The sequence below is a fragment of the Phodopus roborovskii genome, unplaced genomic scaffold, assembly GCF_943737965.1.
Source record: "Phodopus roborovskii unplaced genomic scaffold, PHOROB, whole genome shotgun sequence".
NCBI lineage: Eukaryota > Metazoa > Chordata > Mammalia > Rodentia > Cricetidae > Phodopus > Phodopus roborovskii.
The window spans coordinates 27979641-27999995 of NW_026126525.1; the positions used below are offsets into that span (position 1 = coordinate 27979641).

General features: G+C 45.6%; 2 protein-coding genes across 3 annotated transcripts in view; both read left to right on the top strand.

Annotated features, from left to right (window-relative positions):
- The window catches only part of Ociad2 (OCIA domain containing 2), an 844164-nt gene that overhangs the window by 134024 nt on the left and 689785 nt on the right, over positions 1–20355 (top strand). The gene's annotated exons all lie outside the window — the stretch shown is intronic.
- Positions 445–20355, top strand: part of Usp46 (ubiquitin specific peptidase 46) — a 72023-nt gene continuing 52112 nt past the window's right edge. Inside the window, exon 1 of one of the 2 annotated variants that reach the window (XM_051198358.1) lies at positions 445–626. In XM_051198358.1, the coding sequence (XP_051054315.1) occupies positions 591–626 (36 nt within the window). In that variant the 5' untranslated portion in view covers positions 445–590. Of the gene's footprint in view, positions 627–3019; positions 3136–20355 lie in introns of those variants that run through there. The other variant, XM_051198359.1, reaches the window with a different exon arrangement.

Below are 20355 nucleotides of genomic sequence, written 5' to 3' on the forward strand. Positions count from 1 at the left end.
ACTACAGTCACCCTTACTCCTCATATCCTCCGCTAACCAACACCCAAAGCCCAAGGCTCGTTGGAGACCAGAGAGGACAGGCAGCGGGAAATCGAGAACCGAGAGCTCCCGTGTTCCCGCGGTGTGGGTCTCTGGCCGGCGATCGGCCAGCGTCCAGTGCCCGGTGCGGTCCTGGGTCAGGCGGAAAGGCCGCGGTGCTGGGTTTGTCCGGGGACCTGGCTCTCGGAGCAGCCTGCACGGAGCGGGACCCTGGGGCAGCGGAGCAAGAACGCCTGGCTTCCAGCAGGGTTGGGCGAGCGAGTCCGGGCGGGCGAGCTGGCGGGCTGCGTGAGCGTAGGGGCCCCGGCTCAGCGCCTCCCGGCTCCGAGCTCCTCCTCCCGCCGGCCACGGCCCTGGCTGCGTCGCTCCGCCACTCCCCGCCCCGCGCCGCCGCCCCGCCCTCGCCGCCGCCCGGCCTCTCTCGCCCAACCCCACTGCAAGCCGGCCCCAGGCCGCCTCGCCGCCGCCCGGCCTCGCTGCGCGCCACCATGGACAGTCCCGTTTTCCCCTGGTAAAGATGGCGGTGCGCGATCGCTGCAACCTTTAGACTAATGACTGTCCGAAACATCGCCTCCATCTGTAATATGGTGAGTGGCCGCCGAACCTCCGGGGGTCGCGCCCGCGGCGAGCCAGGCAAAGAAAGGGAACCCCGGGCTGGAGCTGCACGCGCGCGGTGGTGGCCGTAGGGGCCGTGCGGCCAGAAGTTCCCGGCCCCGGGGCAGGGCCGGCTGACCGCAGTCCCCAGCCTCTGTCCCAGCTGGGGACCTAGTAGATCCCGGGGATCCCCTGGGCGGCTCCATGCCCCCGCCCTCTAGCTGCGGTGTGGGCGATGGGTGGGGGCGAGGGGCTGGAGGTGGGCGCACACCGATGTCCCGAGGAAGGACCGAGAGGGTACGAGCCCAGAGCGGGAGGACGCAGATCCTCCTGGTGCAGTAAATAAACCCTCGCAGGACTCCCTGACTGTCTTCTGAGTTCAGCCTCGAATGTATTTAAGATTCACTTTGCAACAGCAGTGCTGTTATCTGGAGAAATTGGATAGACATAAAAGCTGTGGGGAAAAAACATTCAAGTGCAGAATCTGGTTAGAGAGGTGAAGTGAAGCCGGGTATCGGAAAGCACGGCGGCAATTTGTTCGGGAGGCCTCAGTTTCCCCCACCTGCAGGAGAGATTGTATGGCAGTAACATTTGCAGGCCCTGGGGGAGTGAGGCGGCTGTGGGTGTGAGGAAGTCTGAAGGGGTCACCCTGCCCCGCCTCCTCTCCACTTAGCTTGAGCACTGCCCGGCTTGTCATCGGTCTGCTGGGCTCGGGGGTGGGGCATGACCCAGCGGTCACTTCAGTTTGGATTTTCCCCATTACTTTGCTGTCCTGTTTAGTTTCCTTGAGACCTGTTTCCAGCCTTTGAGTCTCCTGGCACCCCCACTTGTGAGAGCCTTAGGGAGGTCAGTTTGGGGGTAAGGCATTGCCCACTGTGTGGGACTTCAGGGTATGTGCTCTGCCTACACTCTCTGGATGCTCTTCCCCTCTGAGCCCCTTCAAGCTGGAACGCTGGTGTTTTTGCCATTTTGGGGACCCCCCCCATAGATAGTAATACTAGCCCCTGAAGGGAATCTGAGGAGGCCTGATTAAGAAGGCTTTAGGTAAGGTGATCTGGCTGCCCTTCCCCCATCACACAGCCTTTTAAATCTTCTGCCCCACATTCTGTTGCAAGATCAACGCATGGCACAGAGCGTTAAGGAGCCATGTGTTAGCTCAGGTGGAGCTGAGACCTGCTGCGGCTGGCGCCAGCTTTCGGTACTGGCAGCCAAGGCTGTGCCAGCAAGGCAAATGCAGGAGTTCCCAGAGTGATGGCTGCCTGCTTGGTGGTACTGGTCTCCTTAGATGATGGCAGTGGCTCTTGCAGCCTTGACATTTCCCCTTTCTGCTTGAAGACACAGGTTCCTGTCCAGTAGCATTAATGTCACTGAATGCCCCCAAAGACAAAATATTTCTTCTCAGTGTCTTTGCTGTAACCCAGCTCCTGGGGCGAACTGTGAAACCACAGTGGCTTGAATGCTGCTTTTCCCGCCTGTGGGGTTGGCCTCAGGCCTACAGGCTCCTGAGACTCAGTGCCTGCCTGCTTGTGATGCTGTCCTTGTCCAGTTTGTATTCAGTGACTCTTCTCAGTATTGAAGCAGGGTGTAAACTCGAGAGCTAGCGTGTCCCAGGAGGAAGTCTGCCTCCGGCTTGTTCTTGGCCTTGCTGTAGCTAGGACTTCTTGGCACACCTGAACATAATGTCACAACCTGTTTTCAGTGAAACTCAGCCTGAGAGACAAGCTTCTGGGAGGGCATGAAAAGAATGGGCCAGTATTGCGTCAACAGAATCAACGCTTCCTCTGGTGACCTAAAATTTACCAAGTTAAGGCCCATTACCCTCGCCCATCCCTCTCTCCCCTACTTCCGATAGTGAAGTAAACCTAATATCTTCCCATTCAGATCCGGTCTTAAGCAAATGGAGAAACATTTGCACTTGAAGGTAAGGCTCTAGATTCAATCCTGCTGATGTAGCTCAGGTAGATCTCCAGCCTGAGATTGCCTAAAACACTGGATGACAGGTGTGTTCTCCTTCACCCAGCTTTCAAGTCCTGCTTTCGGCACACACCAGCTTTGTGTCCTTGAGCACAGTGCTCTTTGCCTTGGTGTTGACTTGTAGAAATGGGCTGACAATGGTTGCACTGAGTGATGAGTTCCTGAGGCTCAGGGCCCACTGCATAGTGAGTTAGTTCCAGCTGCTCTGCTCAGTAACTTCTTTCTCATTATGCTGCGACCTCCCAGTCATTTTGGGGGCCATGGAAATCATGTCTTCTCCTACCTGAGTAGAGACAATCCCTAGGGTCATTTATGCAAAACAGGCCTGAATGACACTATAGGGAAGCTGGGGTGGGAACTGGAAACCCCGCCCCTTATAAAAAGCTGCTCAGGTTGGTTCTGCCCCTCCCATTCTTGTTTCCCAGAGGAAGAGGGTGGTGAGGAGACTGCTGTCTCTGTCCCCACAGTGAGATAAAAGCTCACTGTGCCTCGGTACAGAGACCTCACTTAATGATGAACTGTTTCCAGGTAGGTCTGTTCTGGGTCTCACTTGTTTCTGTGTTTCTCACCTGCTCTCTTATTTGATCCTTTCTACTCTCTCCTTTTGATCCCAGCTTGTTTGAGGAGTTGTAGGGCAAGCAAGGATTGCTTGTTTTGTTTTTAATTTATATTTGTTTATTTCATACTGAGTGGCTCAAAGCAGATCCTTGCACATGCTAGGCGAGTAGTCTACCACAGAACAACACACTCAGGCTGCTTTATGAAAAAGATGGTATTTGGTATATTTTAAACATTTTCTGTTTGTGTCCTGAGTGTTTAAAGATACTATCTTCATAGGGTGGGTAAATAGATGAAGATCTAGCTCTGAAAGGCTGCCCGCTTGCCTCCATGGGAGCGTAAACAAGCCTGGCAGCAAGTCCTTCCTGAGATGGAGATGGAGCGGCATTCCCTTCCTTCCTCCTGCCCATCCCAGTGAGCTTCCCTTGTCTCCTTGGAGCTGGTTCCCATTTACTTCTTGTGAATGCCTCCCATAGTGATGCCTGATCAGCTCTCTTAGGCAAGTCAGCCTGACCACATGGCAGTGTGTGGTTGGAGATAGTAAAGCTTGTTCGGCTGGTGTGTTGTAATTTTGAGAATGCTTTAGCTGCTACCAAGCACAAGGAAATATCCCCTGTCAATACTCCTCTGTTGTTCTGAGCAATGGATTTCACTCCCTGTGGGTTTAACAGCCCTTCAAATGGAAGGTATCATTTGTGGTTATGTTTTGTTTCCTGCTTTACTGGTGTAAGACTGGCCCGAATCATCTCTTCTTCATTTCATTTGTTAGCAGTGCTAGTAAGATGTGTTTTGCAGGGAATGTCTGTATCAAGTAGTAGATTTGGGGTTGGGGGGAGAAACTTGTAGTTTAGGGGTAGAGTCCCTTGCTTAGCCTGTATGAGTCTTGGGCTTTGTCTCTGGCAGTGCGTGCGTGCGTGCGTGCGTGCGTGCGTGCGTGTGTGTGTGTGTGTGTGTGTGTGTGTGTGTGTGTGTAACAAGTTTTGTACCTGTTAATGACATCTGTCAAAGGTCAGCCGTGTTAGTGTTGACACATACTATATACAGGTTTTTAATAAATGAAGACATGAGTTCACAGTCCTAAGGAGCTCGGGCATTCCTAGATTATGGTCCAATGTTGGAAAAGATGAGACAATTTCAGTGTGGTGTAATAGCCACACAGATGGGGTGAGCAGAATTTTAGAGGTAGAGACTGATGAACCCCACAGGACACGTCTGTGATGTTCTCACACTTTCTACTTGAGGTTTTTACTTTTTGTGAGGGAGTGATTGTAGTCAACACCAGTCAGAACTGAGGCTCTGTACAGTGTTAACTTGTACACAACTAGTACAGTGTTGGTGGCCTTGAGTAAATTATACTTCTGGGGAACCTTAGTTTTTCTCATCTTGTAAAACTGTTTAATATATTTTTGGTCAGGAGATGTTTCCTAGGGATTCATATTTCTTAAAGTCTTTCATCTCTTAGTTGACTCAGTCACATCAGCTACTACCTACCTTGCTTCAAACCTTCTTGAACTTACCAGATATTGTCAGTTTAAGATGCACCACTCCAGGATGTTTTTTGAGGTCCATTTGTGTGCCAGATTTGAACCCTTTGGTGTAGATGAAATCATCTTCAAGTGAAGGAAAAGTAAAACCAGTAAACATTTGCAGCAAAACCGAGAATTTGATTTTATAGATATGAGTGTTCACCTGCTTACCTGTCTGTGCACCATGGGCCCTGATGCCCACAGAAGTCAGAAGAGGGCACTCCATCCTAGAACCACAGATACATGCAGTTGTGAGCTGCCCTGGGGTGCTGGGAACTGAACCCAAGTCCTCTGTAAGAGACTTACTGAGCCATCTTTTCAGTCCCCAAACTGAGGATTTTTATATAAAATCCTCAGTTTTTTTTATATAAAAAAAGTTTTTTTATATAAAAAAGTTTTTTTATATAAAAAAAGATCTTAATCAACTTATCTAAAGCAAATAGGTGGAGAATAATCAGAATTTTGTCTCTCTGTTTATATATATTTATTTATTTTTGATACAGGGTTTCTCTGTGTAGCCCTGGCAGTCCTGGAATTCACTCTGTAGAACATTTAATCCTCCTGCCTCTGCCTCCCCAGTGCTGGGATTAAAGGTGTGTGCCACCACCACTGCTCCATAATATATTTTAATAATAAAAAGAGGCAGTGCATGTGCATGAAGAGATAACTTATTTTTGTGACTCATGCGTTCTGTTTGTAAAGATAACTGGAAACTGGATGTGGTTGGTATTCACTGTATTAGCTGGGAGAGGTTTTAGTTATGAATGGAGGTCCATTCTGGGTAATTGTTAGGAGTTTAACAAACGCAGCCTGAGGTGAGCTGGGTTGGTGTTAAAAGAAGGAAAAAATATTTCCACTCCCCGCCTTCCAGGTCTAATATGTTGGAGTTTAGTTTAGATTAGAAACTGGCAATTAAGTCTGTAGAGTTTTCTCTTTTCCTCAGACTCCTGGGGGAGGACAAATTGGAACCCCAGTGTTTGGCTAGAATTGAAGATTGGGATCCATTTTCTGAGTTAGAAGCCCGGTGATCTACTTAACCATACACTAGGTCCTGCTTATTCATGTTCACTAGTGTGGAATCTTCAGGTGTTCAGGTTAAAATTCAAAGTAATTTTGAACTCCAGTGCCTTCAAAGCTAAGAGAACTTTGTCTAGTCAGGTGCTGGTCTTCTGCGCACTAGATATCTGAGCCTGGTCTTTGCAGTTAGTTGAGGTTTTCTGATGGCATTAAGCTTAGTGACATCATCAGACCTTGCTGGCTTGAGTTCTAGTCTCCCCATAAAGCCAGTCCAAAGCAGGCTGACTGGAGGAGTTATGAAAGGTGTTTTGTTTTGTTTTTAAACCTGGTTAACTTGGATGGTCGTCTAAATGTTTTCTTGCACGTTGTTAACAATTGACTGGCATTTGTGGGGATATCGATGCTTGTCTAGGGCTTTGAAAAACCTCAATAGGCTTTAGAGAGAAAATGTCCCCAAATGAACCAGCACAAACTTTCTTAAGATAAATACCACCTGTATTACTTACCACCGCTGGTGCTATAGGCTTTTTGCACCATTGCTGTTCTGGGATTATTGGTTAATTAAGGGACATTATAAGTCCCATATACACCATGGTGTTGAGTGTGATTATCTGCTGTGGATTCCTTATGAAGATCACAGGCAGGGGACCTGTGGCTCCCAGTGCCTTCCTTGCTATTCATTGGTCCAGCCCCCTCCAGTTACTTTCAGACTTCACAGAGTAAATAAACTCAGTCCTGGGATTCCTTCTTAGGGTGGTGGTGAACTTTAGGCATCCAGAAAGGTATGTGGAATAATAGAGCCCGCAGCCAGCACTCCCCACCCTGGGAAGAAATGAACTATGACAAACACAGTTAAAACCTCCCATGAGCCTCCACACCTCATCACTCCTCTCCCTGGACATAGTGGCCATTATTCCACAGTTGGCATTTACCATGGGTTTCATACTTTTACTTGATAGGTGTACATTGATACGGTGCTGATTGTTGTATTTTAAACAAACTCTGTAAATATGAGCTTATACCAATTCCCTATATTAATTAGTCATGAGGTTATTTAATAAAATGTTCATAATACTACTTTATTTCCTCAAATGAATGTGCTACCATATATTGATTTTAATAATCATAGGGGCTTCCAATTTGTTTTGTTGGTGTATTTCAGTGTTATAAACAGTTTTAAATTTGTCTTCCTGTGTGAATGCTTATAATTTCTCCGTGGTAGATGTTCAGAAGGAAATTGTTGGACCAAAGGAAATGGCCATCTTCTACTGTAATATATTGACAGATTGCTCTCCAAAGCAGTTGTAGCAATTTGCATTCTAGCCAGCATGGTTGGGGGAGGGGGTCTAGTGTTTCCACACGCTTGCTGACACTTGATATTGTTAGATGTGGCATTTTGCCAATCTGATGGGTGTGAAATTGCATCTCTGTGGTTTAAACTTGCACTTTATTCTTTGCTAGTGAGGTTGAACATCTTCTCATGTGTACATCATGCTGTGTTGTTTCTAACCCAGGATCAGTGTTGGATTTGTCTGAACACAGGGCATGGGATGAAGAAGGAAATCAAGGAGACCAAAGCAAAAGTCAGAGAAAGTGGTGAGACATCAAAAGATGCAGCGGAAGGGATGAAGCCAGCATGTTCTCAGGGGTGGGGGTGGATGCTGGTAGCATGGAGGTGATGCACACCGTAGGGACATCCTGAGTGTGGAGGGTGCATTCTGGGTCTGTTCTTGTGTTAGTTAGGCCCATTTCAAGCCCCAGTCAAGCTCAAGTCCATGCTTTGTTTGAACGAAACTGGCTTTGGTGAAAATCATGTGGGGCCTCTTCTGGCACACACAGCTGCAGGGATGGACTTGGGGAGTTTCCTTTTGACCCAGTTGCTGTTTGAGGATCTTTTAGAAGCTGGTCTTATTCTGAAAGTACATTTCTTTGTCCTTTGGGTTAGGTTCTGTGTGCAGAAAAGCCTGGTGTTCATTAGATTTGACTTGGATGTCCTGGTGCAAGTGCTGTGTTCAATATCACAAAACATCCCCTTCACCCCAGCTCTAGCACCATAGGGATGTCACCACACTGAGCACAGGAGGTGCTGAGATGGTGGCTCTTTGTATCTCAAAGAATGAACTGCACTTGTGTGTTCTCTTATTAAGAATTTAATCTGGGCACTCAGAGGCAGGCAGATCTCAGTGAGTTCAAGGTCAGCCTGGTCTACAAAGAGGGTTCCAGGACAGCCAGAGCCATTATATAGAGAAACCCTGTCAAACAAACAGACAGACAAGCAAACGAAGCCAGACTCAGGGAGTCTGTCCCAAGAGATTTTGAGTAACTAGGTCTTAGGTGGAACCCTGGGGCCTGCATTTTAGCATGCCTAATCCTTCTTACTTCCACTCTGCACTCAGAGGATAAGATTTGAGAAATACCGAGTTCCTGGGTAATAGCCCCAATCTCTTAAAAATACTGTTTAGAGAAATTACCTGCCACAAGAGAGGTTTTCAAAAATCAATGTAAAATTATTTAAGGTGGTGATTTAACTTCAAAAGCCAGAGATTGTTGCCATTCTCTAGTTGTATTTCTTGACATTAAACAACTAGGTTTTTATTACTTTCTCCTTTTCGCAACAGAGATTCTGAGTTCTGGCCGTGTATCACCTGTGAAGCCTTTAAAAGAAACTTAAAAGAAATTAAACTGTAAAACATCAACACAAACATGAAAAAAAATGTAATATACATCATATATCTAAATAAATATCTACTTTTCAGATATCAAAATGTAGCCTTATTGGGTTAAGTTATTTTTCAGGCATAATGCTTAGAAACCAACATTCAACACTCTCTCTTTCCTTTTCCTCTCCTCCTAGAACATACCATTTCTGGAGTTGATATGCCATTCACCATGCATGCCTTTTATTTGTGATTCTCTAGGCAGCCTGTCAATGTTTGTGTGTAAGATGTGCCGGACGGCCTTCTGCAACTCTCTGGCTTTGCTCAACAATTATTGCTGAGAATATGTTGACTGAGAAATCCAGTTTACTTATTCTGATTGCTTTGTGATGGGGCGCTTACTTGGCTGGGCTTCCATGATTCATTTTCTTCTGCAAGGGCAGGTTCGATAGCTTCTAAAATACTCTATTCTGAAAATAGGGCTACAGCGGATGTCCCTGCTGTCTTGGTATCGGTGTCCTAGAGTCCTGCAGTAGATGTGTCTCTCTTAGGGGTGCCACCTGTAGCTTTATGAGGTGCTATGCTTTGGGTACAGGTCTAGGGTGTCTGTTGAGTGGAAGCTTGGTTCCCCAGTAGGACAGTGCAGCCTTTAAGAGGTGGGCCCTAAAGGGAGATGCTAGGTCGTCAAGGAATGCTCTAGGAAGGGACTGATGTGTTTCTGGGATTCCACTGGGCTCTTTCATGAGTTGTCATGAGAGAGGCGTTGGCCCTTCCCAGGCTCTATGGCCTCCTGCCTCACAGTACCATTGCTCCTGGCCATTGTGACCCACACATGTGAGGTTTTCACCAGAGCCTTCGCTGCCATATGCTGTTTTGACTTTCAGCCTCTAACACTGTTAGCTTGGGGCCAGAGAGATGGCTCAGCAGGTGAAGGCGTTCACTGCCAAGCTTGATGACTTGAGTTAGATCTCTGGGATCCATATGGTAGAGGCAGGAAACCAGTCTCACAAATTGTCCTCTGATTCCTGTAGCACTTTGACTCCATACAAATGCACAGTATATACACACACACACACACACACACACACACACACGCACACGCACACGCACACACACACACAAAATGTCATTTTGTAGACCAGGCTGGCCTGGGACATAGAGACCCACCTGTTTCTGCCTCCTGAGTATTGGGATTAAAGGCGTGCACCTCCATGCCTGGCTCTTGTTTCTTTGTGAGACTCAGTCTTGGGATATTTTGCTATAGCTCTGGAAAATGGAGTAATTACATTAAGTATTGCCAGTGCTCTGCAGGGGTTTCTGACAGTGGGAATTTGATACTCAGTTGCTGAAGGGCCTTTCCCTCAGAGTTTCTGACTGTATGCATCTGGGTTGGTTGAGAGAGTGCGTGTGTTTTAAGTGTCACGGTTAATTCGGGTGAGCTGCTGAGATTGTTAAACCACCATATTTAGCGAAATGAAAATGTTAGTTTTTAAGGGATGTGTGTGCATATGGGAACACCTTTCAGGTGTTGATTCTGTCCTGATGCGGGATCCAGGGATCAAACTCATGTCGCCGTGTTCAGCAAGCACTTCACCCACTGAGCCACCTCAGTGGCCTTAAACCATGAGTTTGATAACACACCAGGGCAGGAGCTTGGCTTATCTCTTGGTGATTTCTCATCTGTCAGCTTGGTGCCTGGCACATTTAGGTGATAGATGTTCAATAAACAATTCTTGATGAATGAGTGAAGAGATATGGCTTGGGAGCAGGGAAAAATTACTTTGTAGCCAGGTATAGTGGTGTACACTTGAGAGGTGGAGAATAGAAGATTAGGGGTTGAGAGTTCAAAGCCAGCTTGGCCTAAACCAAACAAAAGAGAACCAAACCAACACAAACCCCCAAACTTTTTCATAAATCCGTATTCCTCTGAGTATAGAATGCAAAGCGTTTTGTGAAAATGTTGGTTCTGATTGGCGGGTGTGGACTTAGATGGAGATTTGATGTAGCCCCCTTTCTGGGGAAGAGGGTGCTTCTGACGGGAACACAGAGCAGCAAGATCTAAGGTGGACATGGAAGGAGAGCTTCTTTTCCGTGTAGTTGCAAGGTGATGGGTGTGCGACTGGAATCCTGCCTGGTAAATCTCAGAGCCTGTCTCCTCACACCTTTATAAGAAAAGCAAACAGTCACGAGCCCTCCTCCCTGCTCTCTCCTGCATCAAAGGGACTCCCCTGTGGAAGCACTTGGCAGGCTGTGCTGGCCTTGTGCATGTTGCTTTCATAATTATCTCCCTCTGGTAGTAAGTCAGTATCTCCCTTCAGTTTGCTGAAAGCACACGCTCTTAATCTCTCAAGGCCCAAGAAGCCTTTGCTTTCCTTTGGTTTGCCCCCTGTAGTTAGTGGGCCACTTCATCTGGCGTTGGGAATAGTGACATTGGGGTACAGAGGTCAAATGTACTCCTTGTTGAGATTTCATGGGTGCAGCATCCCTCTCATGTCTGTGAGACACTATCTAGGAGCAGGTATCCTGATCAGTGACGATGCCTGTTGACATGCTAGTGTGGGCAGTGGAGATTTCATGAGGCCGTCAATGACTGCTCAGAGGACAGTCAGTCATGGCTCCCTGAAAGGCTAACCTATCCCAGGCAGTCAGCCCTAAACACATGTATATAAAGAGGAACACTATATGGACTAAGTAGAGTGTGTGTGTGTGTGTGTGTGTGTGTGTGTGCAACAATAATTTAAAAAGAGGTAATGAACTTGAGAATGAGTGGAAGGGACATGAGAGGAGTTGAAGAGGAAGTGAGGAGTAGAAATTTTGTAAATACGGTATTCATGTCTGAAATTATAAATAAATAAAATAGTAAAACAAATCCATTCCTTGCCTTCATTCTAGCTGTGGGTGCTTCAGAGATGAAGGGGGCCCTGTCTCGCTGCTTCTGTGTCATCAGAGAAGACAGCTAGAGAGAAGCCACGGCTATCCCCTAGTCAGCCGTGCGCTGTAACAGGAGACTAATTTATTCCCCAAATCAGACCTCTGGAAGTGAAAGTGATGCTGAAGATGACTACAAAGCACTGGTCACTCCACTGTGCCTGGAATCTGAGCTATTCAGGGAGAACCCTGAGAGTGAGCCACTACAGGACACTCATTTAAATGCCAGGCTTCAGGGCACTTTGATAAGTGGAGGGGACTCTGTCTCATTGGTTTAGGAGAAGGCATGCAGCATGGAGAAATGAGGGCAAATAAAAAGGTTAAGTGGAGTAGCATTCAGAAGTGTGTGTGTGTGTGTGTGTGTGTGTGTGTGTGTGTGTGTGCACGCGCACGTGCGTGCTGGGGGTGAGGTACCTTCTTATTCCCAATTCTTTTTCCTCTAGAAAAAATGATGGAGTCATTTTAATTTTTATCTTGTATGAATGGGTGCTTTGACCACATGAATACATACAATCTGTGGCCTGTGGAAACCAGACAAGGGCTTCAGGTTCCCTGGAACTGGAGTTACAGGAGTTATAGATGTCTGTGAGCTACCATGTGGGTTCTGGAAATTGAACCTGGGCCCTCTGGAAGAGCAACCACTGTTCTTATCCACTGAACCAGCCCTGGCCAGTGACTCTTACTGCTGATTTTCACCTAAATTTATGTAATAGTTTCCCTTAAACCTATAGATTTCATTTTAGTTGAACCTCAGAAAGCTGAGGGCAGACAGCCTGTGACTGAGATCTGGTTTGAGTTTCTCCGCGTTGTTGGCTGCGTGCGAGAGCTCAGTGTTCCCACCTTTCACAGACCCCCTTCTCATCCGTATCTCATGGCTGAGGAATGAATTTACCTCTGCGGTCTATTACTTGGCTCATAAGGAATCAGTTGTGTCTAGAGCTTCATATGGTACTCATACATTTTGTGATCTACATTGAGTGCCCCACCTTTTCCTGTGAGCAGAGGAATCCAGACAGTGGAGGTGGTGAGCCTTGAGCTAGGTGTTAGCTCAGCAATGTCAGGCAGGTCTCTTTGACCTGTTGGGACCTACACAGTAAGCACCTTGGCTGAGGGAACGGCTTGTTGGAACCTAGTGTTGGCTTTAGCTAGGAAAGGCAAAAGGAGGAAGAGTCTGTGACTTAAGACTGAAATGTCATCAGGATACCCAGGCTGGTAGTGCGCAGCCAAGCTTTGGAATTATCAGTTAGGATGTACTGTTTTTCCATTCCCTGATAATGAGGGTACACATGCTACTGACAGCTATTTAGTCATCTAAGGGGTATATGCCGCCCCTTTTTGAGTTATCTGGTGTGCGTAGATAGGTGGGAAATACATACAGTATGAAGTACCGTCCCTTTACGTTTTGAATCAGGCCTTTGAAGAGGTGACTTGTGTTTATGTTGCAAACATTTCAAGGTGTGTGAATGAAAAGCATTAAAAAAAAAAATACAAGTATGCTCCAATTCCTGCCCTTGATGTCTACTGATGTTTATAGCCTGTATGACTTCTGGTTTTAATTTTTATTTTATTTAAAATTGTTATTTTAAATCCATTTATGTTATCTCATTTTATGTATGTGAGTATTTTGGGTGCACATGTGTATATGTACTGTGTGCATGCCTGGTGTCTTTGGAGGTTAAAAAAGGGAAATCACATTCTCTGGAGCTGGAGTTAAGGGTGGTTGTGAACCACCATGTGGGTGGAGAGAACTGAACCCAGGTCCTTTGCAAGAGCAACAGGTGTTCTTAACTGCTGAGCCATCTCTCTGGCCTCTTCCTAGTTTGTAAAAACCCAGTCTATTTATCACACACGGCTTGCCCTGATCTGCCTCTTGTTTTTGTGTCCTGGACTCTGTAAAGAACACCCTCATTCCTCTCACATCGCCACGGCCTATTCAGTTGCTTGAGGTGTATTGGATTCCCTTAGCTAGGAGGTTTTCTCATCTTTGGTTTTACCAACAAAACTGTAAGGGTCAACTTGTTCATATAGCATGGTGGGAGAGTGTATCTGTGGACCGGCTTTGTAGAAATGGTTTTGTATTGGTAACACTGAGAGATGTTGCCAAACTTCCCTGCACTAGCCACATGTGCGGCTTGTGAGACCACAGCCTTGTCTTAGCTGGCGTCACCCAGAGACCTGTTGTGCTTAGCCAGGCAGGGGAGAAATGCGCTATTTTGCTTTGCCACCCTTTTACTAGATGTGTGTGTGAGGAAGGAGCTGTTCACGCTTGTAAGAGAGTAACTCAATTTCATTGCAATGTTTGCTGTTGGCAGTGATTTTCAGAGTTTGTAGGGAAGGGTGTGCTTTATTTTTATTTTCAGTCTGTCTCAGACCCGAATTTTTTTGGTAAAATACAAAAAAAAAAAAGAAAAAAAAAAAAAAAAAAAAATCACTAGCAAAATGGAATAAAAACCCAAGGATAAATAAAACAGAAGCCTCAATTTTTTTTTTTTTTTTTTTTTTTTTTTAATGACTCAGCCTGACAGATACCAAATTGTTCTGGCCGCTTGTTGTGGCTCTGTGTTTGCGCTTTCTGAGTCTGGCTGGGGGCTGGTGCTAATGCTTTCTAGTAACATAATTGTTGAAGTGCTGCTTGCTCCTTCTCTTCTCTCCCTTCCCCCACCACCTCGCTCTTTGGCACGAGAGGGGAGACAATACAGAGTTTTAGATGTCTGCTTTCACAATCCATACAGTGCCCATGATTTCATTATATCAAAGCATCTCTGATGATGCCACACTGATCTGGGAGGTTGTTTTCACTGGAAACCTCGAGCCCGGAGACAGGAATGGCAGGCTCGGGGAGTGGAAGGATGACCTGAACCCATGGTAACATCCAGAGCTGACTTCTAGCCTGGGGCCTTGCCAGGATGCCACTCGTACCACCATTTTTTGGAAAGTGACAAGAAGAGAACATAAGGGTGAGTCAAAATCAAAGGGACATCATCCCTGAGGAGGCTTAGCTGGCTCCCTGCTGAAGCTCCAAGAGGTGCCAAGAAAGGGTTCTCAGCGGAGCCAGGCTTGTAGAGTTTGACCGCCACTGACTTGTGCCTCAGCTGAGACCTGATCTTGGCCAGTTACTTCAGCTTCATCATCCACACCTCTCCTTTGCCTGTGAGGTGGGGGTGGGGCGCGCCCACTGGTGATTTATTGGCTGGGAGAGTTAGGAAGCCCATTGGTGATTTATTGGCTGAGAGAGTTAGGTTCAGTGTTGCTTAGTGGCACAGCAACACTGTGAGGATGCTTGCTGGCTCCTAACCAGGATGGCCATTCCTAACATTCAGGGATGTGCCCAGTCAGTAGCCAGGAAGCCCTTCTGCCTGGTCCCTCCATTGGCAGTGAAGGAATTACTAAACATGGGAATGAAGTAGTATCTGTTCTGACTCGTAGTCAGCAGTGGATTCTGGAGACTGTTTGGGTCCCTGGCTCTGCCCTTACTGGCTCAGTGAACTCGGCAGCTTTCCCTCAACCTTTCCATGTGTGGATGGGAGGCCTCTGCCTTGGGTTTGTGGGGACTTTACAGGAGCATGCAGATATGCAGTTCTTGAAGAAACTGAGTACATGCTGTTCACCAGCCTTCCTCATTTCCCCAAGTGTGTTCCCCAAGTGAGCAGATGTGGCAAGTTCTTACTACGGCCAACACTGCACATGAGTTAGACATAATCACTTCCTGGGGAGACTGGACTGACAGGTCTGGTGTAGAGCCAGTAGGCTTTTTTGTAGAGAGCTAGGTAATAAATAGTTTAGATTTTGCGGGTCATAGTATCTCTGCTACAACTCCATGAACCCACTGTCTCCTCATGAAGGTAGTTGCAATGAGTTTACGAATGGTTACGGCTGGGTTCCAGTAGAACTTTATGGAAACAGTTGGTAGTTCAGGGGAGGTCTGTCAGCTGTACTTTTGTAAGGCATGCCTCTAGCAGGAAGACATGGAGACTAAGAAGTTACTCTATTACAAATTGGAATAAGTGTTGAAAGGAAACAGACAGCGAGAGGTCTGTGAGAAGCAAGGGTCAGAGATAAGTGACATTGAAGCCACATGGTGAGGTGGAGACAGCTGGAAAGGGGAAAGGATGCCCGACAGGGTGCAGCTCTGAGGGATGGAGCCAGGGCCTAGATAGTTCTAGGGTCTCGCATCCCAGTCTGCATTTGTATGTTTTGAAGGTGTGGTGGGATATGCTTCAAATATATTCAAATATACATTTGAATAAAACATACATCTAAATAATCCAACTCCAGTTTTCTCTTTCTTTTCTTTCTTTCCCCATACCTTTATTAGAGATACGACCTGTGTTGTATAGATAGACTAAGACATTTTTGTTCTGCATACTCTAGTAATTACACACACCCTCTCTCTCTGTGTTCCCTTGCTTTGTTACATTGTTGGCAGCATCTATGCAGGAATTTAGAAGCTGGAGGGGTGAGGTTGCGCCTGATTTTATTATTTGATGTTAACTGGTTTACTCCTTAGAATTCAGTTCTCTTTTCTTTTAAAGTTTAACGTAATTTTATTGTTTGGGTAAAGGCTTTGAAACAATGATGGCAGAGCCAGTTTTTCCCCTTGACAACATCTCATGTTGTGTTTCTGCCAGCTCTGGTAGTTCATTTCCTTCAAGCAGGTTGCAGTGTCTGTCCTATGAAGGTTTTGTTTATTTCGTTTTACTCTTGTGTGTGGTTGGGTGCTGGCATGTATGTCTGCGCCATGTTTGTTCCTGGCTCCCAAGGAAGCCAGGGCAAGGAGTTGGATCTCCTGGGACTGGAGTGACAGAAAGCTGTGAGCCTCCCCGTGGGTGCTGGGAATCAAACTCTGGCCCTCTGATAGGACAGACAGTGCTCTCAACCTCTGAGATGTCTATCTCCATGGTGGAGATTTTGTTTAAGAGGACTGGGACTTTCCTATTTCAAGGAATGCCTCTGACATAGGGGTGCTCCTGTACCACACTAATGCCTACCCTACTGGATGGGCTCAGATTCGGTGGAGTGCTGGTCTCAAAAAGTGTGGTGGAGAGTGATTGAGATCAACACTTAGCATCATCCTTACTTCCTCATCGGCACACACCTGCATGTTGTGAATGCGCATGTGCGAGCGCGCTCTCTCTCTCCTTCTCTCTCCGTTTCTCTCCCTCTCCCCTCTTTCTCTTCCTCTCCTACTGGGAAGAATAACTGTACTCACCTCACTGGATTGTTGTAAAGATTGAAATTAGTGAACTATGCACAAAGCCCTTGGAGAAGTGACTACACAGTAAATCTGTTTCCCACTTACCTGTTGTCATTATTGAGTATATATGAAGCACCAGGGCCCTTATTCCTCCTGAGTGTTGGCTCTTGACTCATCCCACAAACTCGGGTTGCATCCTCTCCCTGGGCTGTGTGATGACCTTTGCTACCAAAAGTCCAGGAATATGGTTCTTTTGAACGTTCCATCATCTTATGGATACGTTCCATCTAATTGATAGAGTAGTTTTTCGAACATAAATCTAAGAGTTTTACCAGTGACATTCACCACTCCTGTCATCTGGTTTAATTCACTCTCTATAATCAATGTTTTTTTCTGTATGAATTTAATATAATCGTTGGCTCTCCCTGGGTCTCCTCTCTGCTTTGTACAAAACAGAAAGAGAGGTGACATGTCCTGGGACACAGATAAATGAGCTAACTGCCTTTGGGAGATCTAGGGTGAGGCCATTCATTTCTCTGGCATTGGTCTTTACCCCTGTTGTGTGGCCCAGCTCACTTCCAAGGACCCTTGTGGCCTCTGTGTTTTTGCTTTTAGCTCTCACATTTCAGCAATGTGCTCACCATTTCATATGGACCTTGACCTTATCGTGATGTTGTTCTAATTATTTCTTTCTCTCGACCAACCTCCCTCCCTGGAGGGATTCTAACTTGTTTTCCTTATAAATTGCCTTTAGAAATTGTCTTAAAGAAGAAGTTTCTTTCTATGCCATCCTATGCATTCATGATTTATCTTTCAAGAGCTGTTTGTTGTGTGTTGGAAACACCCTTGGCAGTCTTTAGAGTTGCTTTGAAAAGCTAACATTGCAGGCTTGTTGGAACTCGTCCCAGCTCAGATTCTATTTTTAATAAAATTCTTTGTATTGTTTTTCAAAAGCTTCTTCGCTTTCTTTCCTGACTGAAGTAAGAACTTGTTTCTTTTGCTTCGCATCCTGTGGTTTTCCCGCAAGGACTGGTTTTCTGTTCAGAATCTGGTCATACAGCATTTATGTTTGCAGGGCCTCCAATTGCTGTTTGTGCTGTTATGCTGGGCTCCCGATAGGAGGGCAGGCTTCGTGTATATATTGCACTTCATGAGGGAGATGGTACCGATAGCCTTTTCCGTTTGTTTCACCTCTCTTTTGTCCTTTGGAATAGGTAGGCTGCATCAGCTCCAGGACCTCTGAGCTCCCAAGAGGGGTGAAAGGTCAGAGCTCAAAAGAAAAAACATACTGGCAAGAGAAGGCACGCAGCAGTGAGGGATGTACACACTTAGCTTGATAATGTAATGAATTAGCTTACTAAACTTTTATTAAATTTATTAAATGTGAATTCCAACATAATGTATCTTCGTAATAAAAAAAGTTAAGAGTTAAAAGGATAGAAAGGAAAGCCCTTGGTACTGGAGAGATGGCTCAGGGGTTAAGAACACTTACTACTCTTGCAGACGATCCAGGTTCGGTTTCCAGCCCTCAATATGGTGATTTTCAACCATCTGTAACTTCAGTCCCAGGGGATTTGTTGTGTTCTTCTGACCTTTGCCGGCACTAGGTTGTACATACATGCATACACATGAAATAAATAAATCTTGAAGAAAAGAAAAGCCCCTGTTACTTCTCATCCCTTAGCCCTACGCTCTGGCAGTGTTACTGATATTCTCTTGAGTGTTAGCCAGGTGCAATGCTATGCACTCATAACCACAGCTTCTCTGGAGGCAGAGGCAGGAGAATGACTTGAGCCCAAGAGTTGAGATTTACCTGGGACAATGTAGGGAGAGCTTGTCTCAAAAACAAGAACAAATAAACACTCCCCCTCAACAAAAGAAATAAAAAAGCTCATAAACAAAATGAAAACAAACCCTCAAGCTAAAAGCAAGTAATTTTTCAAGTATTCCGGAAATTATCACTAAAATGCAAATGTTGGGTACAGCGGTTTGCATGACTTTGTTCCTCAGATACAGAAGAGTGTGGAGCACATACCAGGAACAAATATGGTCAGTTGTATGTTGCCTGAATAAATAACTTTTTCCAGGGCTGTCCTATGTACACTGTCACTATACTGTCTTTTACTTATCATTTGTCTTGTACAGGTTTACATAGCAGTGCCTCAGAAGAAATTTTACTTTAAAAATTACCTACAGAGAAGGAATGTAGGAGGTCATGAGTTTAATTCCTGTACCACAAAAATAAATAAATAAATACACAAATAAATAAATAAATAAAATGCAGACATGGTAATCTGTCATATAGACTTATATAGAGTACTATAATTGCTTAATCAGCTTGTGGTACTTCTAATTTTTTCTGTTACAACCATTGCTGCATGGACTGTTTGAGACACTGCCTGCTGACTGTCTCTTCTGTATCTACTTTCTATGTCTTGTGTAAGAGAAATTTTTTACTGATCACGAATGCTTAGGTGCTTAGGCAATGACCACTTGTGCCAGACTCCCTTGCAGCTATGTGGCACTAAGACTGAGGTTTTTGGCCAGAGGGTTTGTAAGCAAAAGTATCTGTTGTACCTTGTAAGAGCCTCCTTGCAAAGGGAGCCATCCCTCCATTTTCCTCCTTTGCTACGACAGAGGTTATTTGGTGGCAGGAGCTAGAATAATCATCTTGGTAACTCTTGCTCACACCAAAGTGACCCGATGTGAGGACCCTGTGTCCTCAGCACTGCAGGGCTGCTGCAGAAGACCAGCACTGCAGTTTCCTGAGCATCTATGTGAGAGAGACAAATGGATTTTCATTTTGAGAAGTCACAATATGAGCTGGGCCGTTGTTACATTCTCTGTATCTACCTGCATAAGTATATCTGTATAATAAAAAGTAGAATTTCAGGATTGAGGGACATGGTCATTTAAATTCTCAATTAATACCACCTAATTAGCCTTTAAGCACCCATTATCATTACTGTCACTATGTGGTGAGATAGTTGTCATCATGTCTGTGTCACTGGGTCATGGATGCCTTTACATTTTGTGGATATAACCCCCAAATCTGTTGAAGATATACAAAGATTCATATTATCAAAGGAAAATGCTAGAATGTAAAAGCAAGAGCTTAGTTTAAAATGTCAATATCTGTTATATTCTGTATCCATGGAAACCAATTCCTGTGTGTCTATAAAGGGAATGGGAGAATGGGGAAGTGTTGGAGGGTACTACTCATGCTCCATTGAACAGTACATCAAGAGAATATAGGGATCTATGTCCAAATTATTATACACACAGTTGCAGCACAGACATCCCTAACCACCCCTGTCTGTGCTCATCCACCTGACCATTCATTTAGCCTACAGATACTGTGAACCTACTATGTGCTCATCACCAAGAATATGTTATTGGGAAGGTCATATGGTCTTTGCTGCCACATCATTTAGATTTTAGGGACCAAATGTTAATGGTTATATAAGTAGTAATATTGTCACATGTGGAGAGACAGTGCATGGAGAGATGTGGAAGGGGTGTATTAGTTTCTTCCTGCTATAAAACATTGCCCTGATGGCGAGAGAGATGGCTGAGAGACAAGCTGTGCATTCTTATGAGGACCTGAATTCTTATCCTAGCATGCAAGTAAAAAGACAAGTGTGGCAGCTTGTATCTGTAATTCCAATGCTGGGGGATGAGGCGGAGCTGGGGGTTCCATTAGGGTTTAGGAGCTGCCAGCTTTAGGTTCAGGGAGAGACCTTGCTTCAAGGGAATAAGGTAGAGTATGACACCCAATGTCTGCTCTGGCTTCCATATGCTCGCACAGAAGTATGTGCACCTGCACACACAGGTATAAATCTCTCTCTCTCTCTCTCTCTCTCTCTCT